At 60.7% G+C, this 18,937-nt stretch overlaps 2 protein-coding genes across 2 annotated transcripts; one reads left to right on the plus strand and one right to left on the minus strand.

Annotated features, from left to right (window-relative positions):
- The first annotated feature begins 261 nt into the window (after positions 1-261).
- CCDC154 (coiled-coil domain containing 154) lies at positions 262-10,701 on the plus strand. Its single transcript, XM_066276840.1, has 17 exons — positions 262-318; positions 1,055-1,227; positions 1,315-1,504; positions 1,953-2,005; positions 2,342-2,437; positions 2,899-3,022; positions 4,895-4,996; positions 5,070-5,198; positions 5,300-5,424; positions 5,775-5,901; positions 5,981-6,118; positions 8,115-8,234; positions 8,320-8,396; positions 8,775-8,892; positions 9,890-9,976; positions 10,296-10,480; positions 10,572-10,701. Exons 1-17 carry the CDS (start codon positions 262-264, stop codon positions 10,696-10,698), a joined length of 2,028 nt encoding a protein of 675 aa, XP_066132937.1. The 3' UTR covers positions 10,699-10,701.
- Positions 10,702-11,560: 859 nt separating this feature from the next.
- PERCC1 (proline and glutamate rich with coiled coil 1) lies at positions 11,561-12,466 on the minus strand. The gene has a single exon (XM_066278334.1). It carries the CDS (start codon positions 12,419-12,421, stop codon positions 11,561-11,563), a length of 861 nt encoding a protein of 286 aa, XP_066134431.1. The 5' UTR covers positions 12,422-12,466.
- Positions 12,467-18,937: the final 6,471 nt, after the last annotated feature.

Below are 18,937 nucleotides of genomic sequence, written 5' to 3' on the forward strand. Positions count from 1 at the left end.
TGCCGCCCACACCTGTGGTAACACCCCGTTTCTTTTGGGTAGCCCCTCAGGGTCTCTCCTCCAGTGCAGGACTGGCCGTGTTCAGTGCACTGTGGCATCCCAGCCTTCATGCTCTGGTGGAACAGCTGTAGGCCCAGCAGCTGCTCCTTGGCATCCCTCCTGCCCAGGCCAGGCCGGAGATCTGACCCTAACCTCTGGCTGGCTGACCCGTGCCTCCTCGGATCTTTCCAGAACAGGCAGTTGGGAAGGCCTTGCAGGAACATGAGAGTTGAGGGCTCAGATTCCACTGGCAGTTGGGCTGGAAGTCACAAGTTTCTGGTGAGGGAAGGAAGGTTCCAGAAGAGACCCGGCTGCCCTTGGTTGGTATTGTCTTGGAAGGAGATGAGATGTGAGGACAGGAGGTCACCCTTTCTCCCCCATGTGTTCCCCCTAGCTCCTGGAGCCTTCCAAATCTGTCTTCCTCCAGCTGCTCACTACTCCCAAGCACCCTGGTTTCCAGTCCTGGGAAGCCATGGGGCGCTAGGCTCAGGGCCTCTTGGCAGTAGCCAAAGCCAAAAAACGGTAGCTGCTGGGGAAGCCAGATCAGGTGAGCCAGGTGCCACCTGGGGCCGGAGCCAGGAGGACAGTCCAAGGAGAGGCCTACGTAGAAGTGTGGACCACAGGGCACAACTCTGCTTCCTGTTCCCCAGGTTCCTGCACAGCCTGGGGGCTCCCTCTGGAGCTGGCCAGGTAGGACATCGTGGCGTTTTTGCTGCCCAGTGCTGTGCGTCCTCAGGTGCGGGCTGCAGCTCTCAGAGTCTGCGCTTCCCGTTGTGTGGCAGTGAGAACCAAGCCCTCTCTGGACTGGACTGTGTGATAGCACAGTGAGCCCCGGTGAGCTCGGTAGGCACTCTCAGTAACAGCCACACTGATTTGGGGTCCCTGTTACTCCTAAGCTCCATCTGGGGGCTAGCACCCCTTGTCAGCCCAGAAGGCTAAGTGGCAAGCCCAAAGGTGGCTTCTAGCAAAGCTGGCTGGTAGCAACTCCTCATCTGGGGCTTCGCCCCCCTCCCAGCTAAACACTATTACCCTGGAGGACCTGGGGTTCCTTCTGGAGGAAGGGCTGGCCAGTCCCGAGCCCCTGAGTCTGGAGGAGACCTCGCAGAGGTATGAGTCCAGCTGCCTGGTGTCCACCACCGCTGCCCCAGAGCAGGACACCCCCGTGCGCTGGAAGCAGCTGGAGCAATGGTGAGCTCCACGGGGAGTCGGGTGGGAGAGCCACACATCCGCGCCGTGGTGTGTGTGCTGACTCGGCCTGCTCCTCATGCTGGGCAGGGTGGCCGACCTGCAGGCTGAGGTGGTGTCCCTGCGGCGACACAAGGACCACTGTGAACGTGCCACACTGAGCCTGCTACTGGAGATGCGCCAGATGCAGGCCAGTGCGCAACTGCGAGACAAAGAGCTGAAGAAGCTGAAGCAGGAGGTGCAACAGGCCGCTTGGGCCCCTGAGAAGGAGGTCCTGGAGGTGAGCCACTGTCAGAGGGGCAGCAGCTCGTCCCCACCCCCAGGCCGGGCTCCCCCACTCTGCAGGTGTTGGGGCAGCTGCTTCCCAGATGCTGAGCCCAGCTCAGCCCCTGCTGCCCAGGCTGGGAGCCAAAGAATCCCCGTAGTCTGTGCTGGCCAGGCTGTGAGCGCCCCAGGCCTACACTCAGCCCCTGCTGCCCAGGCTGGAGCCAAAGAATCCCCGTAGTCTGTGCTGGCCAGGCTGTGAGCGCCCCAGGCCTACACTCAGCCCCTGCTGCCCAGGCTGGAGCCAAAGAATCCCTGTAGTCTGTGCTGGCCAGGCTGTGAGCGCCCCAGGCCTACACTCAGCCCCTGCTGCCCAGGCTGGAGCCAAAGAATCCCTGTAGTCTGTGCTGGCCAGGCTGTGAGCGCCCCAGGCCTACACTCAGCCCGTGCCCTCCACCTTGCAGTTCCCCAGCCCCCAGAGCCAGAACAAGATGCAGATGCAGGCCCTGGACAAGAGGTACCCCCACACTTGTGACACAGGCCTTAGCAGAAGGGAAGGGGTTTGGGGGAGAGCAGTGGCTGGTGCTGGACCCATCAGCCACAGGCTTTTGTCTCCCTAATTAGTTGTCTTGCTCAGGTAAGCGGTACACGCCCATGGCAGAACTCCAGATGTCTGGGTTCGTGTTAGCCTCTGCAGCCTACAGAGGCCTGGGAAAGGGGTGGGTGGTTTGCTGCTGGGGCCCTTGCCCAGACTCCTGGGCCCTGAAGCCTTCCCAGCCTGCTCTGGGTTTCCCCTGGCCACCAGGAAGGGGGGCTGGGCAGGCCCCAGGCAGAAGCGGCTCTTGTGTGCCAGGTTGGTGGAGGTCCGGGAGGCGCTGACCCAGATCAGGAGGAAGCAGGCACTCCAGGACTCTGAGCGGAAAGGCACCGAGCAGGAGGCCGACCTCAGGTGGGCACCTCCCACCTCCCTCACCAGGGGCTGGTTCTGGACCTGCTGTGTGTGGTCATATGAGAGTCACCAAGGCAGGGCAGGTGTTCACTTGTTCTCAGTGACAAGCTGCCGATTGGCACAGAGCCTCAGACACCCTATGGACCCTCTGTGGGAAAAAGAGTCTTGAGCTCGGGGATCCCCAATCTTCCCCCTTCCCCAAAGGTCATGCTTATCAGGGCCCAGCTCTCAGCATCCCAGGTGGGGACAGGGAAGCCAGCATCCAGCCCCCTCGCTATGTTCACTCAGGCAGGCTAGGTACCTCCTGCTCCATGCTGCTGTAGGTCAGCTGAGGTCCCCAGAGGCAGGCTTTGGCTTGAGAAGGACTGTTGAAGTTAAAGGGCTCTGCCAGCCTCCCTGGGGATCCCCAGCCAGGCCCTCTGGCTGACCGGGCTCCTGTGATCTTTGGCTGGTACCCCCAGATTGGCCAAGTTGGTGGAGAAACTGGAGCAGGAGGAGCAGAACCGGGAGGTGGCCTGCAGTGCTCTGCAGAGGAGCCAGGAGGAGGCCGGCAAGAGGGTGGACCATGAGGTGGCCAGGCTGCAGGTACCCAGGCAGGGCACTGGCATCTGGGCAGCCAGCTGGGCTGCTGGTCCATCTGGAAGAAAATCCCGTGCTCCCCGCCCTTCTCCTCCCGATTCTTCCCTCGCTCTAGCTACCTTTGTAGTTATCTCCACATGATCAGACTTGGGGAGTAACCCCCAAGTCCTGTGCTGTCGAATACAGTGGTCATTAGCCACAGGTGGCTTCGTATATTGCAATGAACTAACATTTTAGACTATTTAAAACTCAGTTCCTCCATCACGTGAGCCAAATTTCAACTGCTCAGTGGCCATGTGTGGCCCATGGCTGCCAACTGGGACCGCAGCGACATGGAGCACCTTCTTATCACAGAAAGTTTTGTTGTTGGCGCCATCTCAGCTGCTGCCCCTGTCCTCCCCTTCCTGTGTAACCAGTATCCAGATCAAGAAATAGAACATCATAGCCCAAAGCCCCTTCCTCGGCCATTTTCAACCTTGATGCTTCCCTCACACAAAGTAGAAGCTACCTTCCTGAAGACACATCTCCCAGTGCTCGTACACCTGAGCTGGTGCGGTTTCCCCTCCTGCGTGGGGGCCCTTAGGAGGTGGGGCAGGGGATGGGGCAGCCTCTTCAGCTCTGCAAATAGAGACCAGGGACTGCGCTGCACAGCAGGGAGGCCCCAGCTGCTGCCCACATAGCTAGGCTGCTCAGCTTCCGTAGTAGTGTTTCCCTCCCTCTGCCCTTTGGGAAGTTGGTGTCTTAGTTCCATTAAGAGAGCTCTTGCTTGCTGCTCACTGGCCAGCAGCTCCGGAAGCATTGGGCCCCGGGGGTTCCCGACATACCAGTCACCTGATGGGATGCCTGCCTCTTCCCTAAGCCCACTCTAGGGCCGGGATCTGCAAACTGTGGCCCGGCACCTGGTTTTGTCAATAAAGTTTTATTGGCACACAGCCTCTCCCATCCATTTAATATTGTCCACAGCTGCTTTTACACTGGAACCACATTGCTGAGGAGCTGTGACATAGACCCCGTCGCCCATAAACATGTAATATCTCCTCTCTGGCTCTTTATAGATCATGTGCCCAGCCCTACTCCAAGTCACCCTGCATGGGGCAGGGAGGCTGGCAAGGGCTGAGGCACACCTGCCCTGTGGGCTGGGGCAGCTTCCCGGAAGGCTCTGCGGCCTTGGAGGAGATGTCTCCTGCCAGAGCCCTGCCTGCCCTGTGGGTGTGTGAAGCAGGGAGACAGGGCCAGGCTTGGCCTTCACTCCCCCGTCTCCGACACCCTCAGCCCCTTGGCGTGGCAGGATAAGACAGGAGCTGACAGGGAGGAAAGAGAGACGGGAAGGGTCCCCACTCGAGCCTGGAGGACAAGGGCAATGGGTGTGTGTGCATGGGTGCACATGTGTGCATGGGTACACTGTGTTTATCTGTGCACATGTGTACATGGGAGCCCTCGTGTGCATGAGTGCACATAATGTGTGTGTACAAGTGTGCTCACATATGCCCTTGACCTCTCTTCCTGAGGCTCCCAGCTGAGTGTGCTTTTGTGGTAGCTGCTATGCCTTCTTCCCCGAGTGGGATCCAATGGTCACCACTGTGGGCATCAGGTGTGTTCTAGACCTACATGAACTTGGCCTACAAACTCTTCACAACCCTTGTGACCAGGCCTTTGGGAGGACACATGACCCCTGCCTGCCATGCCTTTCTTCCTCAGGAGCATGTAGCAGGACCAGTTCTGCTCGGCTCAGGGACAGTCAGGGACACAGGACTCAGAGCCTCTCTGATGGAAATGGTTGGGCAAGAGACCAGTCTGAGATGGCATGGGGGGTGGGGCAGCTGTGAGAAGAGGGCGCCCAGCACGGTAGCAGTATGGTGTCCATGTGCCCCCCCACAGGCCCAGGTGACCAAACTGGGTGAGGAGATGAGCCTTCGCTTCCTCAAGAGGGAGGCCAAGCTGTGTGACTTCCTGCAGAAGAGTTTCCTGGCCCTGGAGAAGGTGGGCGCTGTGGGCAGTGGGCCCCGCCATGCCCCTGCTCAGCTGGCTCACCACGCCGGGTGGGGTCTCTCAGAGAATGAAGGCCTTGGAGAGCACGCGGCTGAAGGCGGAGAGCAGCCTGCGGGAGGAGCTGGACAGCAGGTGGCAGAGCCTCCAGGAGCTGGCTGAGGAGCGTGTGCAGGCCCTGCGGGGGCAGCGCAAGGTGGGCAGCGTGGGCTGGGCACAGGTGGGCCCCTGGGGGGCGGGGCATGGGTGGGTCCCGGGGGGCGGGGCCCGGGTCTCAGGGCCGGCTCTGCCCCACAGCAGGAAGAGTGCTACCTCCTTGAGCAGTGCCAGGGCCTGGACAGGGCTGTGGTCCAGCTGACCAAGTTTGTGCGCCAGAACCAGGTGTCGCTTAACCGTGTCCTGCTGGCCGAGCAGAAGGCCCGGTGGGTATCCAAACGGGGCAGTGGGCAGAGGACGGGAGCTGTGAGGTTGGGTGGGTGGAAATGGTCCCTCTCCCCAGACCCCAGCATCCTGAGATCAGTGCCAGGTCCAGTGGGGCACCGGGCCAGAGAAGTCACCCACCCCAGCCTGCCCCTCATGGTGGAACTCAGCGTGGTAGCGATGGACACAGCCCTGTTTTGGTGGCCCCTGTGACAATACTCCCATCCTGTGCTCCACTGGGTCTCTTGTAAAGTTCTGGAGCCAGCAACCAGGCTCCCTGCCCTGGCCCAGCTCTGAGGGTCGGGCCAGCCTCCGCTGAGGGACAGTGTCTCTCAGTGGCACCAACCCCCAGGGACACCAAGGGCCACTTGGAGGAAAGCCAGGCTGGGGAGCTGGCTGCCTACCTGCAGGAGAACCTGGAAGCCGTGCAGCGGGCCGGGGAGCTGGCCCGGCAGGAGCTGCACAGCACCCTGGAGCTGGTGAGGCTGCAGTGGCAGGTCCTGGCCTCGGGGGAGCCCTCACCTACGCACGCGCCACACTCAGCCCGACCTCCCACAGCTCCAGGAGAAGAGCCAGGCCTTGGAGGGGTCTGTGACTGAGTTGGGCAGACAGGTGAGGGACCTGAGTGACCACTTCTTGGCCCTGAGCTGGAGGCTGGACCTGCAGGAGCAGACACTGATGCAGAGGCTGTGTGAGGTGAGGTGGCGTGCTGCCTGGGGGACAGGCAGCATGGACAGATGGCATCCTGGCCCCCCTCTGGCTCCCTGAGGGCGGAGAGCTGACCAACAGGTCCCAAGCATACCCAGTGACTGCCCACAAGGCACAGGGTGTTCCTGGGCCCCAGAGGCCTCCTGCTCAGAGCAAGGCAGCCCAGGGGCAGCTGCTGAGATAGTCAGGGGCCCCAGAGACACTACCACATAGGGGGCTCCACAGACAGGCCAGCAAGTTGACCTCTGGCCCTTGGGTTTTTTCCTCTTTTTTAAAATTTAATTTAATTTTTTAAAATTTATTTTTTATTTTTATTTTTTTCCTTTTTTTCGTGAGAAGAGGGGAGGCAGAGACAGACTCTCACATGCAACCCGATTAGGATCCACCTAGCAAGCCCACTAGGGGGCAATGCTCTGCCCATCTGGGGCATTGCTCTGTTGCTCAGCAACCAAGCTCTTCTTAGTGCCTGAGGTAGAGGCCATGGGGTCATGCTCAGCACCCCAGGCCAACTCGCTCTATTCGAGCCATGGCTATAGGAGGGGAAGGGAGAGAGAGAGAGAAAGAGAGAGAAGCAAAGGGGAATGGATGGAGAAGCAGATGGGTCCTTCTCCTGTGTGCTCTGACCAAGAATCAAACCTTGGAGAGCCACATGTCAGGCTGATGCTCTACTGCTGAGCCACCCGGCCAGGGCCAACAATTTTATTTATTTATATTTTGAGGGGGAGTAGGGAAGGGAGAGGGAGGGAGAGAAAGAAGCATCGACTTGTTGCTCTACTTAATTGTGTGTCGATTGTTTTTCGTACATGCCTTGACCGGGGATCAAACTGACAAACTTGGGCTCAAGCTGGCAACCTTGGCATTCTGGGTCAACGCCCTCTCCACTGCACTACCACCAGTCACTCTTTATTTATTTATTTTTAAAATTGATTTTAGAGAGAGGAAGGGAGAGAGAAAGAGAGAGAAACAGAAACATTGGTTCTTCTATGTGCCCTGACGGGCATCAAACGAGTGACCTCTGCGTTTCGGGCAATGCTCTAACCAACTGAGCTATCCGACCAGGGCTTTCTTCTCTTTTTTTGTAACAGCTTTATGGAAGTTTAATTCACATACAATTCACCCTTTTCATATGTATACTTCTGTGTTTTTCTTTCACATATTCTGAGTTGTGCAACCCCCACCACAATCACTTTTAGGTCTTTCTGACCCCAAAAGGCAACCCCATCCTCATTAGCAGTCACTCCTCATCTCCCACCCTGCCCTTGACACCCACTATCTGCTTTGTGTTTCTGTGGATTTCCCTGTTAGGGACATTTCAGAGAAATGGAACCATGCACACATGACCCGTGTCTGGCTTCTCTCCCTGGACATGACGTTTTTCAGTCCATTTGTGTTGTAGCATGTACGGCGCGTTTCCCCTTCTCGTGGCTGAGCACTGTCCCACCGTGTGATGGACCACTCGGCCAGGGGCCCCAGCGGCTGCACTCTGTCCCTGCCAAGGCCTGTCTCATGTACCTGCCCCTTGGGACCCCTGGGAGAGTGAACCCCAGGCTCGGCAGCCTTGTCGTCATTGGAGAACCCGCCTGGGCCAGATGCACCAGGTCTGCACAGTAGAGCTCCCTGGCTGAGCAGCTGGCTGAGTGGCTTGTGTATCGTTTGTCAGCTGCTGCCCTTTTTGGCGATATGGATGGCACTGCTCTGAACACCCACGTACACCCTTTGATGGCGGGGCCAGGTCCCCCAGGCCTGCCCTGCGTCTCCTCTCCTGCTGGGGTGGGCAGGCTGTCTTTCCTCTGTCCCTGTCCCTACTGACTCCCAGTGGGCAGCAGGGGTGGGGAGGGGGCTGACCCAGGCCTGGCGCGTGCTTGGCTGAGCTGCCTGGGCTGCGTGGGGCCTGTGCGCACATGCTCGGAGTCAGAGGTCTACCCAACCCATCTGTCCACCCTCCCTGTCCAGGCTCCGGCCTCAATGGGTGTCCGTGTCCTAGGCAAAGAGTGAGTGGGAAGGCGCAGAACGGAGATCGCTGGAGGGACTGGCCCAGTGTCAAAAGGAGGCCCAGGCATACCTGAGGGAGGTGCGGGAGACAGTGGACAGCCTGCCCCGGCAGGTGGGTGAGGGCTAGGGTTGCACCTCCCCTCCCCCACTGTGCCCACCCTGAGCCAACAGCCTACCTCGCCTCTGCCCTGTCTCAGATAGAAGCCATCTCTGACAAGTGTGTCCTGCACAAGAGCGACTCAGACCTCAAGATCTCCGCTGAGGGCAAAGCCAGGTGATGCTCAGCTCTCGGCAAATGCCGGGCCCCTGGGAAGGGGCGTGAGCACCACTGAACTGCCGCCCATCAAGGAGTGGGCTGGGAGGGCACAGCCGTCTCAGAACCACCTTGTGCCAACAGGCTTCTCAGGCGCTCCTCCGTGAGCTCCCGGCCCCTGTGGCAGCCCTCACCCTCCCCAGCCCTGGCTTGGCCCCCTGGGGGCAGCCTGCACGGGTCCCCAAGTCTTTCCCTCTGTCACCCATTGGGGATCCCCCAACCCCTACTGGAGGGGGTGGCAAAGCCGAGCACCCCTTGCTCTGCCTAGGGCCTCCTTTCTCCACCCCCCCCATGCCCCTCGCTCCAGAGCCTGGCAGCCTCGGCCTCCTGTGCCCGCAGAGAGTTCGAGGTTGGGGCCGTGCGGCAGGAGCTGGCTGCCCTGCTGTCGTCTGTGCAGCTGCTCAGGGAGGGCAACCCCGGGCGGAAGATTGCTGAGATCCAGGGCAAGCTGGCCACGGTACCACCCGGGCCCTGTGCTTGTCTCACTTGGGAGAGGGGGAGACAGCGGGGGATGAGGTGGGGGAGGGGGAGAGGGGGAGACAGCGGGGGATGAGGTGGGGGAGGGGGAGAGGGGGAGACAGCGGGGGAGGAGATGGGGAGGGGGAGAGGGGGAGACAGCGGGGGAGGAGATGGGGAGGGGGAGAGGGGGAGACAGCGGGGGAGGAGATGGGGAGGGGGAGAGGGGGAGACAGCGGGGGAGGAGGTGGGGGAGGGGGAGAGGGGGAGACAGCGGGGGAGGAGATGGGGAGGGGGAGAGGGGGAGACAGCGGGGGAGGAGGTGGGGGAGGGGGAGAGGGGGAGACAGCGGGGGAGGAGATGGGGAGGGGGAGAGGGGGAGACAGCGGGGGATGAGGTGGGGGAGGGGGAGAGGGGGAGACAGCGGGGGATGAGGTGGGGGAGGGGGAGAGGGGGAGACAGCGGGGGAGGAGGTGGGAGAGGGGGAGGGGAGGAGGCGGGGGAAGGGGAAGAGGGTGTGGGGGCAGTGAATGGTGATGAACCAAGACTTGACTCGGAGGGGGATAAACACACAATACAGTGCACAGGTGTGTTGTAGAATTGTACATCTGAGACCTGTATAATGTTGTTAGCCAGTGTCACCCCAATAAATTCAATCTAGACAAAAGAGGGGAGGTTGCCTGGTTCAGATGGGTTCAGACAGCCCGCTGTGGAGCGGCCCCGGGGAGACTCACAGGTGTACTGCTGATGCACTCACCATAGCTCAGCCTTTGGAAGTTCCAAGCAGGGGCGCCCGTTGGAGCCCCCGAGGCGGGGCATCAGCAGTCACGGGGAGAGGGGCGGCCCTCGCTCTGGCCGGGCGCTGCCTGCTCCCTGGGCTGCATGGAGCCCCCAGACCTCAGCACAGGGTGAGGACCTGCGCGTCAGAGGTCGGTTTCTGCTCTGGAGAGCTGCGGTGGGGGCCGCTTCCTTGTCCACGAATGGGGATCGGTATTTAGTTTCAGAACCAAATAATGAAGTTGGAGAACAGCATCCAGGACAGCAAGACCATCCAGAACCTCAAGTTTAATTCGGAAACCAAGCTGGTGAGAGGCGGCCCTGGGCTGGCAGGCAGAGCCCCGCACCCTGCAGCCCCGGGGGCTCCCAGGCCCGGAGGGTGGGCTGCTTTCTCTGACAGAGCCTGACTCCCAGCTTCCCCTCACCCCTCCCAGCCTGCCCACTGCTCTACCTTCCATCTCCCCTGCCATCCGTCTGTCTGTCTGCGTGTCAGGCCTGAGCCCTCGTTTCCAGGCAGATAAGGCCTGGTTGCCCCGAGGAAGATAACCCTGTCTGCTGTCCTGGCCCCATTCCTGCATTCCCATGATCATCCCCCACCCCCCATGCTGCCCCGGCCTCTGTCCCCAGCGCATGGAGGAGATGGCCACACTGAAGGAGTGCCTGATGTGCCTTGGGAGAGAGGAGGGCCCGGGGGCCCTGGCAGCGGGCAGCAGGAAGGTCCTCGTGTCTCTGGTGAGACAGCAGTTCATCAAGGATGTGGCCTCTGGCGAGGTGGTCCCTGTGAACCACTGGGGCGTGTATCAGGCCGTGAGGTGAGCCGTTGGGAGCTACCTTCAGGCCTGGGAGATTCAGGCCTGGGGGAGGCCCCCAGGGCAACAGACCACGAGCCATGTCTCTGGGCAGGTGGCTGCATTGGAAGGAGATCCTCATGAACCGGGTGGCCCAGCGGAGGCCAAGAACAGTCTTGGAGAGATCCTTTGGCCAGGAGCCTGCTCAGCAGTTCACGTCCTTGCCCCTTTCCCAGAAATAAACATGCCCACTCCTGGATCTGTCAGAGCCTGGAATTCCCGCCGGGGGTCAGGAGGCCCAGGTAGTGGGAGTGACCAAGAAGATCCATCCATTCTTGAAGCTTGTTCATCCCCAGACTCCCAGAATGCTCTGCTGCCCAATCCTAGCCGAGCCCAGGCTCAACCATTTTCCTCGGCCTTCCTGCCAACAGGCACAGCGGCCCAGGGCTCCATGCCCACCCCGGGCAGGCTCCCCAGCAGCCAGGCCAGGCCAGCCTCGGACCAGCTCCTGCCTGCCACACCCTTCACACCTGTGAGGTGCCCTGCAGAGAGGCAGCTCTTAATTCAGGACGCAAACAGTGCTTTTGCTCAAGCACTCAGAGCGCCCCTCCTTCTGCCTCTCCAAGAAAAGCCTTGGTTCATCTGGGTCGCTGGCCCTGCCACCTGCTTCAGGGTCTTGAGAGGGGCTGCCTGGGACAAGCCAGGGGGTGGGCAGGGGGCAGGTTGCCCTTGAAAATCTTGGGGGCTTGTCTGGATGGGTACAATGTGTAGACCTCTTAAGCCCACAGCCTCTGAATGACCACAGTTCTGCCCCGTCCTTCCTTCCCGTGGGCAGAGGTCCAAGGGCTGAGAGCCAGGGTGGCGGGTCCCGTGCTGGGGACTTCAGCCCCTGCCCATTCCTGCCCTGGTGGTCTCGTGGTGGCAGCTCCAGGTCCAGGATGGGCCGTGCCCCTCTTCCCAGGCCTGGGAAGTCCCCACCTCAGCTGGTTTGTTCTTCTGGTGGCTGCCCACCCGGGAGGGCACTGGAGCCCCTCCCAGGAGAGCCATAAGAAGATTCCAGACCCCTGCTGCCCCAGCTCACCCCTGCTGACCCCGACCTGCTCCCTAGGCCTCGGCCAGCTGCACCCCCTCCAGGGCCTGGGCGCCCCTGGCTGGGAGCTCTGGGCCAGCCTCCACTGACCAGCTAGCTAGCAGGTCACTGAAGTCGGGCATACAAGGGTGCAGCAGGCCCAGGGGGCTGGGGGCCGGCTCCTTCCAGAAGGAGGGGGGCAACTTCCTCTGGGTCATGGGGGTGATGTGGCCATACTTCTGCTCCAGCCTCGCCCGGTGGCCGGCCGACGCCCGGGGCCCTGAGAACTGCCGCAGCCCGTAGTCGAACAGCTCGGCCAGGGGCCCCAGCGGCTGCACTCTGTCCCTGCCAAGGCCTGTCTCATGCACCTGCCCCTCGGGACCCCTGGGAGAGTGAACCCCAGGCTCGGCGGCCTTGTCGTCGTTGGAGGACCCGCCCTGGGCCAGATGCACCAGGTCTGCACAGTAGAGCTCCCTGGCTGAGCTGCTGGCTGAGCGGCTGTCGGCGTAGATGTCGCAGGCGTCTGGGTCCTGTCCCCTGTCCTTGCGGCCAAAGTACCTCTGGATGTCGCCGCTGATGAGCTCAGAGAACCGCAGCAGCTGCAAAGGCATCTCGGGGCTGCCTGGGCCTGGAGGGGCCTCTTCTGGGGCAGCTACAGACCAACCTGAGCTCTGAGGGGCTGAGCTGCGGGTCCCTGGCTCCGCACCCTCCAGATCCTCCTCTTCTTCCTCACCCCCCTCCTCCTCTTCCTCCTCCTCCTCCTCCTCCTCCTCCTCCTCCTCCTCCTCCTCCTCCTCAGAAGTGTCTGGAGGTTCTGGGTCTGCGGGCAGGAAGGGCCGAAGGGACGCCAGGGGCAGCTGGAAGTCACAGAGAGGCCGGATCACGCCCGCGGCCATGTCCTCCACTTTCGAGCTTCCAGGGCCCCCGGGGCAGCGGGCGCCCTCTGGGAAGGGGGTAGAGAGGGGACAGGTTATCAGTCAGCGTCTGCAGCCCTCCTGGCGGAACTGGGCACTCCAGTTCCTTGTTCTTGGAGATGGCGCCGAGCTCAGAAGTGGGTGAGACTTGGAAAGATGGGGGAGGGGCGCCGGGGCAGTGGGCATGGCAGGAGCGGGTGGGGGCAGCCTGTGGACGGCAGGCCGAGGGATTCGGAAACAGCCAGGGATCGTGGGGGTGGTCACAGGCCCTAGGAGCAGTGCCTCCTGGAGGGTGGTCAGTGGGAGTGAGGGTGGGTGACAGGACAGGGCCACTGGAACAGTTGGGAAGGGAAGAGAAGTCACAGAGGAGAGAATCGGGGGCGTGGGAAGGCAGCCCCCGTGGGCCGGGGTGCGTGGGTTTGGGGCCTCGCGGGGCAGAGCCCTAGTCTAGGGCGCGGGTGCCGTTGCTCTTGATGAACAGGCTCGCCGAAGTGCTGTCTGCCCAGGTGCTGGGCGGGGGTCTCACGGCCCCTCACAGGAGTGTTGGGGTGGGAGCGTCCCACTACCTCTGAGATGCCCACACTGAGGTTGCCAGAGGGGCCTGGCTGCCTCGGGGGCCTAGAGCCCTTGCAGCTTTGGGGGACTTCGGGGCCAGTACCAGCTCTCCCCTCCCCATCTCTCCCATCTCATTTAATGCTAATCAGTGCAGCCACAATCCCGGGCTTTCGTCCGTTCCCTGTCAGGGGAGCAGGCGGAGAATGAGAGGACTCCCCAGCGTCTGGCAGGGTCAGCAGGAGGCGAGTCAGGCTGTGGACCTCCTCTTGGCTGGGACTTGGGAGGAGGGGGAGGGGGTTTGAGGAGGAGACTGTCAGGGGTGCCTCTGACTCTCCCCTTGGCTTGCAGCCCAGCAGGGGGATGGAGGGCTGATTCTGAATGCCAGAGCTTCCCCCCACCCAGGGATGGGTCCAGCATGCCCCTCCGCAACTGGGAGGCAGGGGAGTGAGCCCGGAAACTAAGGAAGGAAGAAAGGGAAGGTGATGTGGAGAGAAGGGAGAAGGGGCTTCTAGCTTGTCAGAAAACATCTCCCAGGGGGCTGGGTCAGTCCACAGGCATCGCTCAGAGTCCGGAGGACGGGGGAAGCAGGGGCCTCTCTCTTCCTCCCGCAACCGGCTGGCCGTGCTCTATTCCCAACCTTGTTTGCAGGGTCAGGGCCCCTAGTCCCTGCAGAGGAATCTAGTGGCCCCAGCTGTGGTGTAGGGGGTGGCCAAGACTTTAGTTTCCTTCTTCCTTCAGCCCATGCTTGCCCCGCTGGCCTAGATGGTCTGGCCCTGCCCAGCTTTGCTGGTGACCCCTCCCAGTAGATGGGTGGTCACCAAAGACCACCTGGGCACAAGGGCCCATAGCTTTCCTGGGAGGGATAGGAGGCCAGCCCCCATAGCCAGGACCGTCCCCGCCTGCTGCCCAGCCCCGTTCTTACCTGTGAGGCCTACAGCTCTGCTGGGCAGGCCCACCTCCACCTGGGCTCAAGCATTTATAGCCTGGCTTTGCTGCCGGCCGGGCTGGCAAATATTTGGGGACTGCATTGTCATCGCAGACTAGGCAAATAGAATCCGTTTGCTTTAGCGCCCAGCAACCAGGGCCCAGCCAGGGGGAGCCTCGGCCTGCCTGGGGACCGTCGAGTGTTTGCTGCGCGCCCAGCTGGCTCACACCCGGCAGAGGACCCTTATCTCTGCTGCTGATTGGGGCCCTAACCAAGCCTTGTCAAATAGGCGGAAAATTAAATTTCATGCTATTTTGACTTCTGGAGTAGCCTTCTCTAAGAGGACATCCTGCTTGTGCAGCACTCTGGGCGAACGGGGCTCCTGGCTGGCTGCAGCGTCACCTCTCATGAGGTGACACCCCCCACCACCTGAGAAGGCCAAGGGAGGAAGGCCGGGGACCACCAGCCAGGGCCCCGGGAGAGGGCAATGCAGATGGGGCCCGGGGAGCCCCTGGTCAGTCCTCTCCTGCCGCCTCACAGCAGCCCAGAGCTGCCGGGGGACCCCTGCCTTCCCCCGCCCCACACACGTGCATTCGACTCACACATGCACTCACACACACGCACACCCAGGGCTTCGTCCCTAAGATCCAGACTGAGGGGGGCACGTTCCTTCTCTGGTTCCTTTCTTGGCTCCCACACCTTCCTCAGGGGGGGGCAGCCCCCCCTTGGGGAACGTGCGCAGAGGACGTCCTCACTGCACCTCCCCAATGTGTTACAACTAGGAATGGGACTCCAGAGGGTCTGCCCGCTGCCAGCCTCTCATCCCCCCTTGTGGCCCAGCCCCTGTGCCCTGTGGTGCTACACAAACGTCCTGAGGCCACCATAACCAAGCACCACAAAGAGGGTGGCTGGAAACTACAGAGGGGGATTCTCTCACCGTCTGGAGGCCAGAAATCTAAAATCCAGAGTCGTCAGGGCCGGTTCCTTCCAGAGGCTCTGGGGGGAATTGGTCACACACTTCTCTCCCGGGTTCTGCTGTCACTGGCCAGCCAGCTACAGAGTTCTTTGGCTTCTAGACAAACTTTGCCTCCGTGGTCACTCGGCTGTTCCCCTGTCAATGCCTGTGTCCACATCTCCCTCTTACAAGGACACCGTCACTGGGTCACGGCCGTAGTACTCCCACCTGCGCTCTTGAGCATGTATGCAAAGACCTGATCTCTGTAAGGTCACATTCTGACGTCCAGGTGGACTCAAGTTTTAGGTACGCTATTCAGCCCAGTAAGAGCCCTCCCTATGTGACCACAGTCCCCACTTCGTTGTGGCCACCGCTGGGTGCTTTGCTTTCCTAGATCAGCCCCTGTGGTGCTGGCAGGGAGGACCCCAGAGTCCCATCTGCTATGGCTCCCAAAGCCACCACTGCTTGTGGTCCAGGCGAGGACAGGACAGCAGCTCCCTCCCAGCTCGGCATGTGTCCAGTCCCTGGGACCCATGGTTCCTCCTAGTCCCCAGTCTCTGTCCCCAATGTGGGAGCCACCCCACTGATGGGTCTGGGAGGGTCACAGATGCCACTCTGTCCCTTGCTGGGTCTTTGCCCTCCAGCTCCAGGCTCCACCGCCTTCAAGAGGGGATGATGCCTTTCCCACCCGGGCCTTTTCTGCAAATGGGGGCTGCCAGGTGAGTCTGCCCTGGGGATTGCTGCCAGTCATCTCTCAGGCATCTGGAAGGCCACACACAGGCGCTCAGTGCCATCCCAAGAACAGGACCTGTCCCAGCCAAGCTGGTGACCTCTGATATTGTTTGCCTGGGGCAGTACGGGGAGAGGGTAGTGGGCAGGGCCGCTGCAGGCTCCCAGGAAAGGCTGCAGGGAGGAGGGAGGGATGTGAGATCTGCAGCCGGGCCTCCCTAAGGCCTATGGGTATAACTGGTTATTATGGACCCTTCGGCATGCCCTGGAGTGAAGCCATGCCTCAGGTTAAGGGGGTCTGGCTAGAATCAGTTCCACCGGTCGTGATCACGTTTGGAACTCAGTATGCCAGAGACTGACCTCAGGTATAGCCCAGTTCTGCTCAGAGATTTGGTGGTTTGAGGACACTGTCGTCCAGGTCCTGCCTGTGGGGTGGCCCTGCCCCAGCCCTGGCTGGTTCTCTCTGACCCAGCCCAACCCAGCTGTCAGCCACCATCTGCAAGAGGCCCGGGTTGGAGGCCCCTCTCTGTCCAGGCACTACTCCTGCCTGGCCCGGGGAGTTCCCAGCCATTCATTACCTACTACGGGCCATACATAGGGCAGCGATTTTCAACCCATGCGCTGCAAGAATTTTTAAAACACGCAACACCTGACTACTTAGGGGCACTGACCTCTTTTTACCTTAGATTGTCAAATAAAAAATGACAACAGCCAACACAACAATTTTTTTTTGTCAGGTTGGCAAAAGACTATATTTTTCGGTGTGCTGCAGAATTTTAGTAATTCGTTTATGTGTGCCCCGTGAGATGAAAAGGGTTGTAAATCGCCGCCTTAGGGCCATACCCCAGCAGCGGCCCAGGCTGTAGCCACAGCGCCCCCTAGTGCTGGTCAGGAAGGACCAGGGCGGGGGCCATGCTTCTGGCTTCCAGCCCCGCTCTGGGCCAGGTGTGGGTTGGGCACTGGGGGCAGGAGGGCTGAGGAAGATGAGATGGAAGATGAGGTGTACTCCTGCCCTCAAGAAGGTCCCGGCCTGTGTGACCAGAGGAGGTCATACACAGGCTGCTGATGGGCGCAGGAGCCTGGGACAGCCTGGCAAAGACCCAGAGCTCGAAGGGCTGGTAACCCTGTGGTCGAGTGAATGATGGTCCCAAAGATGCCCAGGCCCTAATCCCCAGGAACTTCACGTATGTCACCTCACATGGCAAAGGGACCCTGCAGAGGTGATTGAGGTATGGACCTTGCATGGGAGACGATACCGCATCCCCGTAGAAGGGAGGCGTGGAGAGTCGCAGTGAGGAGAGTGCGTGGCAGCAGAAGCAGGGTCACTGCTCGCTTTGAAGGAGGAAGGCTGCTAGCGGTCTCTAGAATCTGGAGCCGCCGGAGCACAGCCCTGCGGACACCTTGATTTGGGGCCGGGGAAACCCACTTTTCGCTGCACCATAAGAAGTCAGTGTTGTCTTCAATCGCCCACTTTGTGCTCCTTTGATTCAGCAGCAAAAGGAAGCTCGCAGCTGGAAGCATCAGCCGGACAGTGGGACCGGGTGGCCTGCAGGACCTCATGGTCCACCTGTGTAGTCGGGCTGGACCTCCCTCCCAGCCATGGGGGAGCCAAGACACTGAGCTCTTCCCTCTGTCACTGGAACCAACTCTGAGGTTGGGGCTTTCACGGGAAGGAGGGCCCATGATGGGTCCCCTCCAAGCACTGATCCCTCCTGAGTGCTTCATTCCCACCCCTCCCCTACAGCACTACTTTCCCATCCTGGCCTCTGTCTCAGGCCCCCGCTCAGAGGAACTGGGGCCATGGCAGGGGCTTGGGATCCCCTAAGTGGCCCAGTGAGGAGATGTCCACTCGTGCCAGCCACGGGAACACTGTCTACAGCCAGCCAGACCCTTGTCCCTCTCTGCTGGCAGAATCCCAGTGCTTTCTCTGCCTGACCGTAGACTGAGGAGGAAACTCTAATTTAAGACAGAGACTTCTAGGGTGGGGGAAACCAGGGTACACAGGTGTTTGGGAAGAGGTCCCTGGGCAGTGCGTGTGGGGTGGGCATCTGGACAAGGGAGGCCTGAACCAGAAGCTGGGGGCACAGAGCTATTGTCCCAGTCCCAGTAATCATAATGGATTCCAACAAAACACAGTCTGAGGGTTTAAGAATGAGGAACAGATGTGGGAAGGATTTAAGAAGTAGATCTGGGGTCTCAGTAGAGTGTCAATGAATTATCCCCTTCCTGGCCGCCGAACCATGTCCACGTTGGACCCAGGAGTCTGGCAGGTATCCCTTCTTGGCCTTAAGGCTAAGATCAGGTGTAGGAGTCTGGCAGGTGGAGTCTGAACTCTGGCTTTTGTTACTGGTGAGGCTAGGGTGGGGTACGGCACCCCGGGGGGACCCTGGATTGGCAGAGAGACAATTTCCCACACCCCTATGGTGGCCCCTATGGGTGGCTGGACAGGCCAAGTGGCATGGGGTCCCAAGCCCCCTGCCGCCTACCGGGTCCCGAGAGTGGGGCTGGGGGACAGGCACTGAGGCTGTTAGTCTGGGCCCTGAGCTTATGTCCCGGCGTCTGCTCCCAGCCAGCCTCCTGTTTGGGGCAGCAATGGGCCTTTTGGGGCTCTTTGCCCATCCCATCCCCACCAGCCCTCACCTGTTGGCAGGCCTCAGTCCCTGGGAGAAAGGCTCTACCCTTCTGCAGGCAGTGGACCTGCCTGTCCCCACGCACCGCATATTGATCTTCCTAGGGAAAATCAATAGCTCCAATATGTCAGCTCTCAAGTGGCGCTACAGTGAATTACTCCCAGCCCTGGGCACACAAGGGCTGCGGCCTTCCTGCCCATTAGTGGGACATTAGGCCTCAGATGAGGCTTCTCTGTGTGCTTTGAGATAATGAAGGCTGAGGTGTTAGTTTATGTCTCGGGGGCGGGGGAACCGTGAATAAAAGCAGGCAGTGCTGGCAGTGCCAGGCACTGTCACCCAGTGCTTGGCTGGGCTTGCTGAAGTCTGGCAGAGGAGGGCCCCAGAGACATGGGGGCCTCCGGATGCATTTGGCTGTGGCTTTGCCCACTCTGGGTTCCACTGCATCAGAGTCAAGTACATCGTAACAGGTGGGGCTGCTCCTGCCCTCCGGGAGTACACCTGTCACTAAGCAAGGTGGGCTTGTGCTCCCTGCAGCCAAGGAGAATGTGCAGCTTGGGGACATGGCCGTCTCAAGAGAAGGCTGTCAGAAAGGGTTGTGGTTTCAGGCCAGTGTTGGGTGAGTGGCTTTGCTCTGGGTTACACAACACCAGGAAGTGGGTTGACTCTGTGATTGGGTGCCTATCTCAGTCTCCTGGGACTTCCCT

Source organism: Saccopteryx bilineata, chromosome 4, assembly GCF_036850765.1.
Source record: "Saccopteryx bilineata isolate mSacBil1 chromosome 4, mSacBil1_pri_phased_curated, whole genome shotgun sequence".
Taxonomy (NCBI): domain Eukaryota; kingdom Metazoa; phylum Chordata; class Mammalia; order Chiroptera; family Emballonuridae; genus Saccopteryx; species Saccopteryx bilineata.

Coding starts and splice junctions, on each gene's coding strand:
- CCDC154 (XM_066276840.1), top strand. CDS start 262: ATGAGAGTTGAGGGCTCAGATTCCACTGGCAGTTGGGCTGGAAGTCAC. Junction 319..1,054: donor CTGGAAGTCACAAGTTTCTG/GTGAGGGAAGGA, acceptor CCCCCCTCCCAG/CTAAACACTATTACCCTGGA. Junction 6,119..8,114: donor TGATGCAGAGGCTGTGTGAG/GTGAGGTGGCGT, acceptor TCCGTGTCCTAG/GCAAAGAGTGAGTGGGAAGG.
- PERCC1 (XM_066278334.1), bottom strand. CDS start 12,421: ATGGCCGCGGGCGTGATCCGGCCTCTCTGTGACTTCCAGCTGCCCCTG.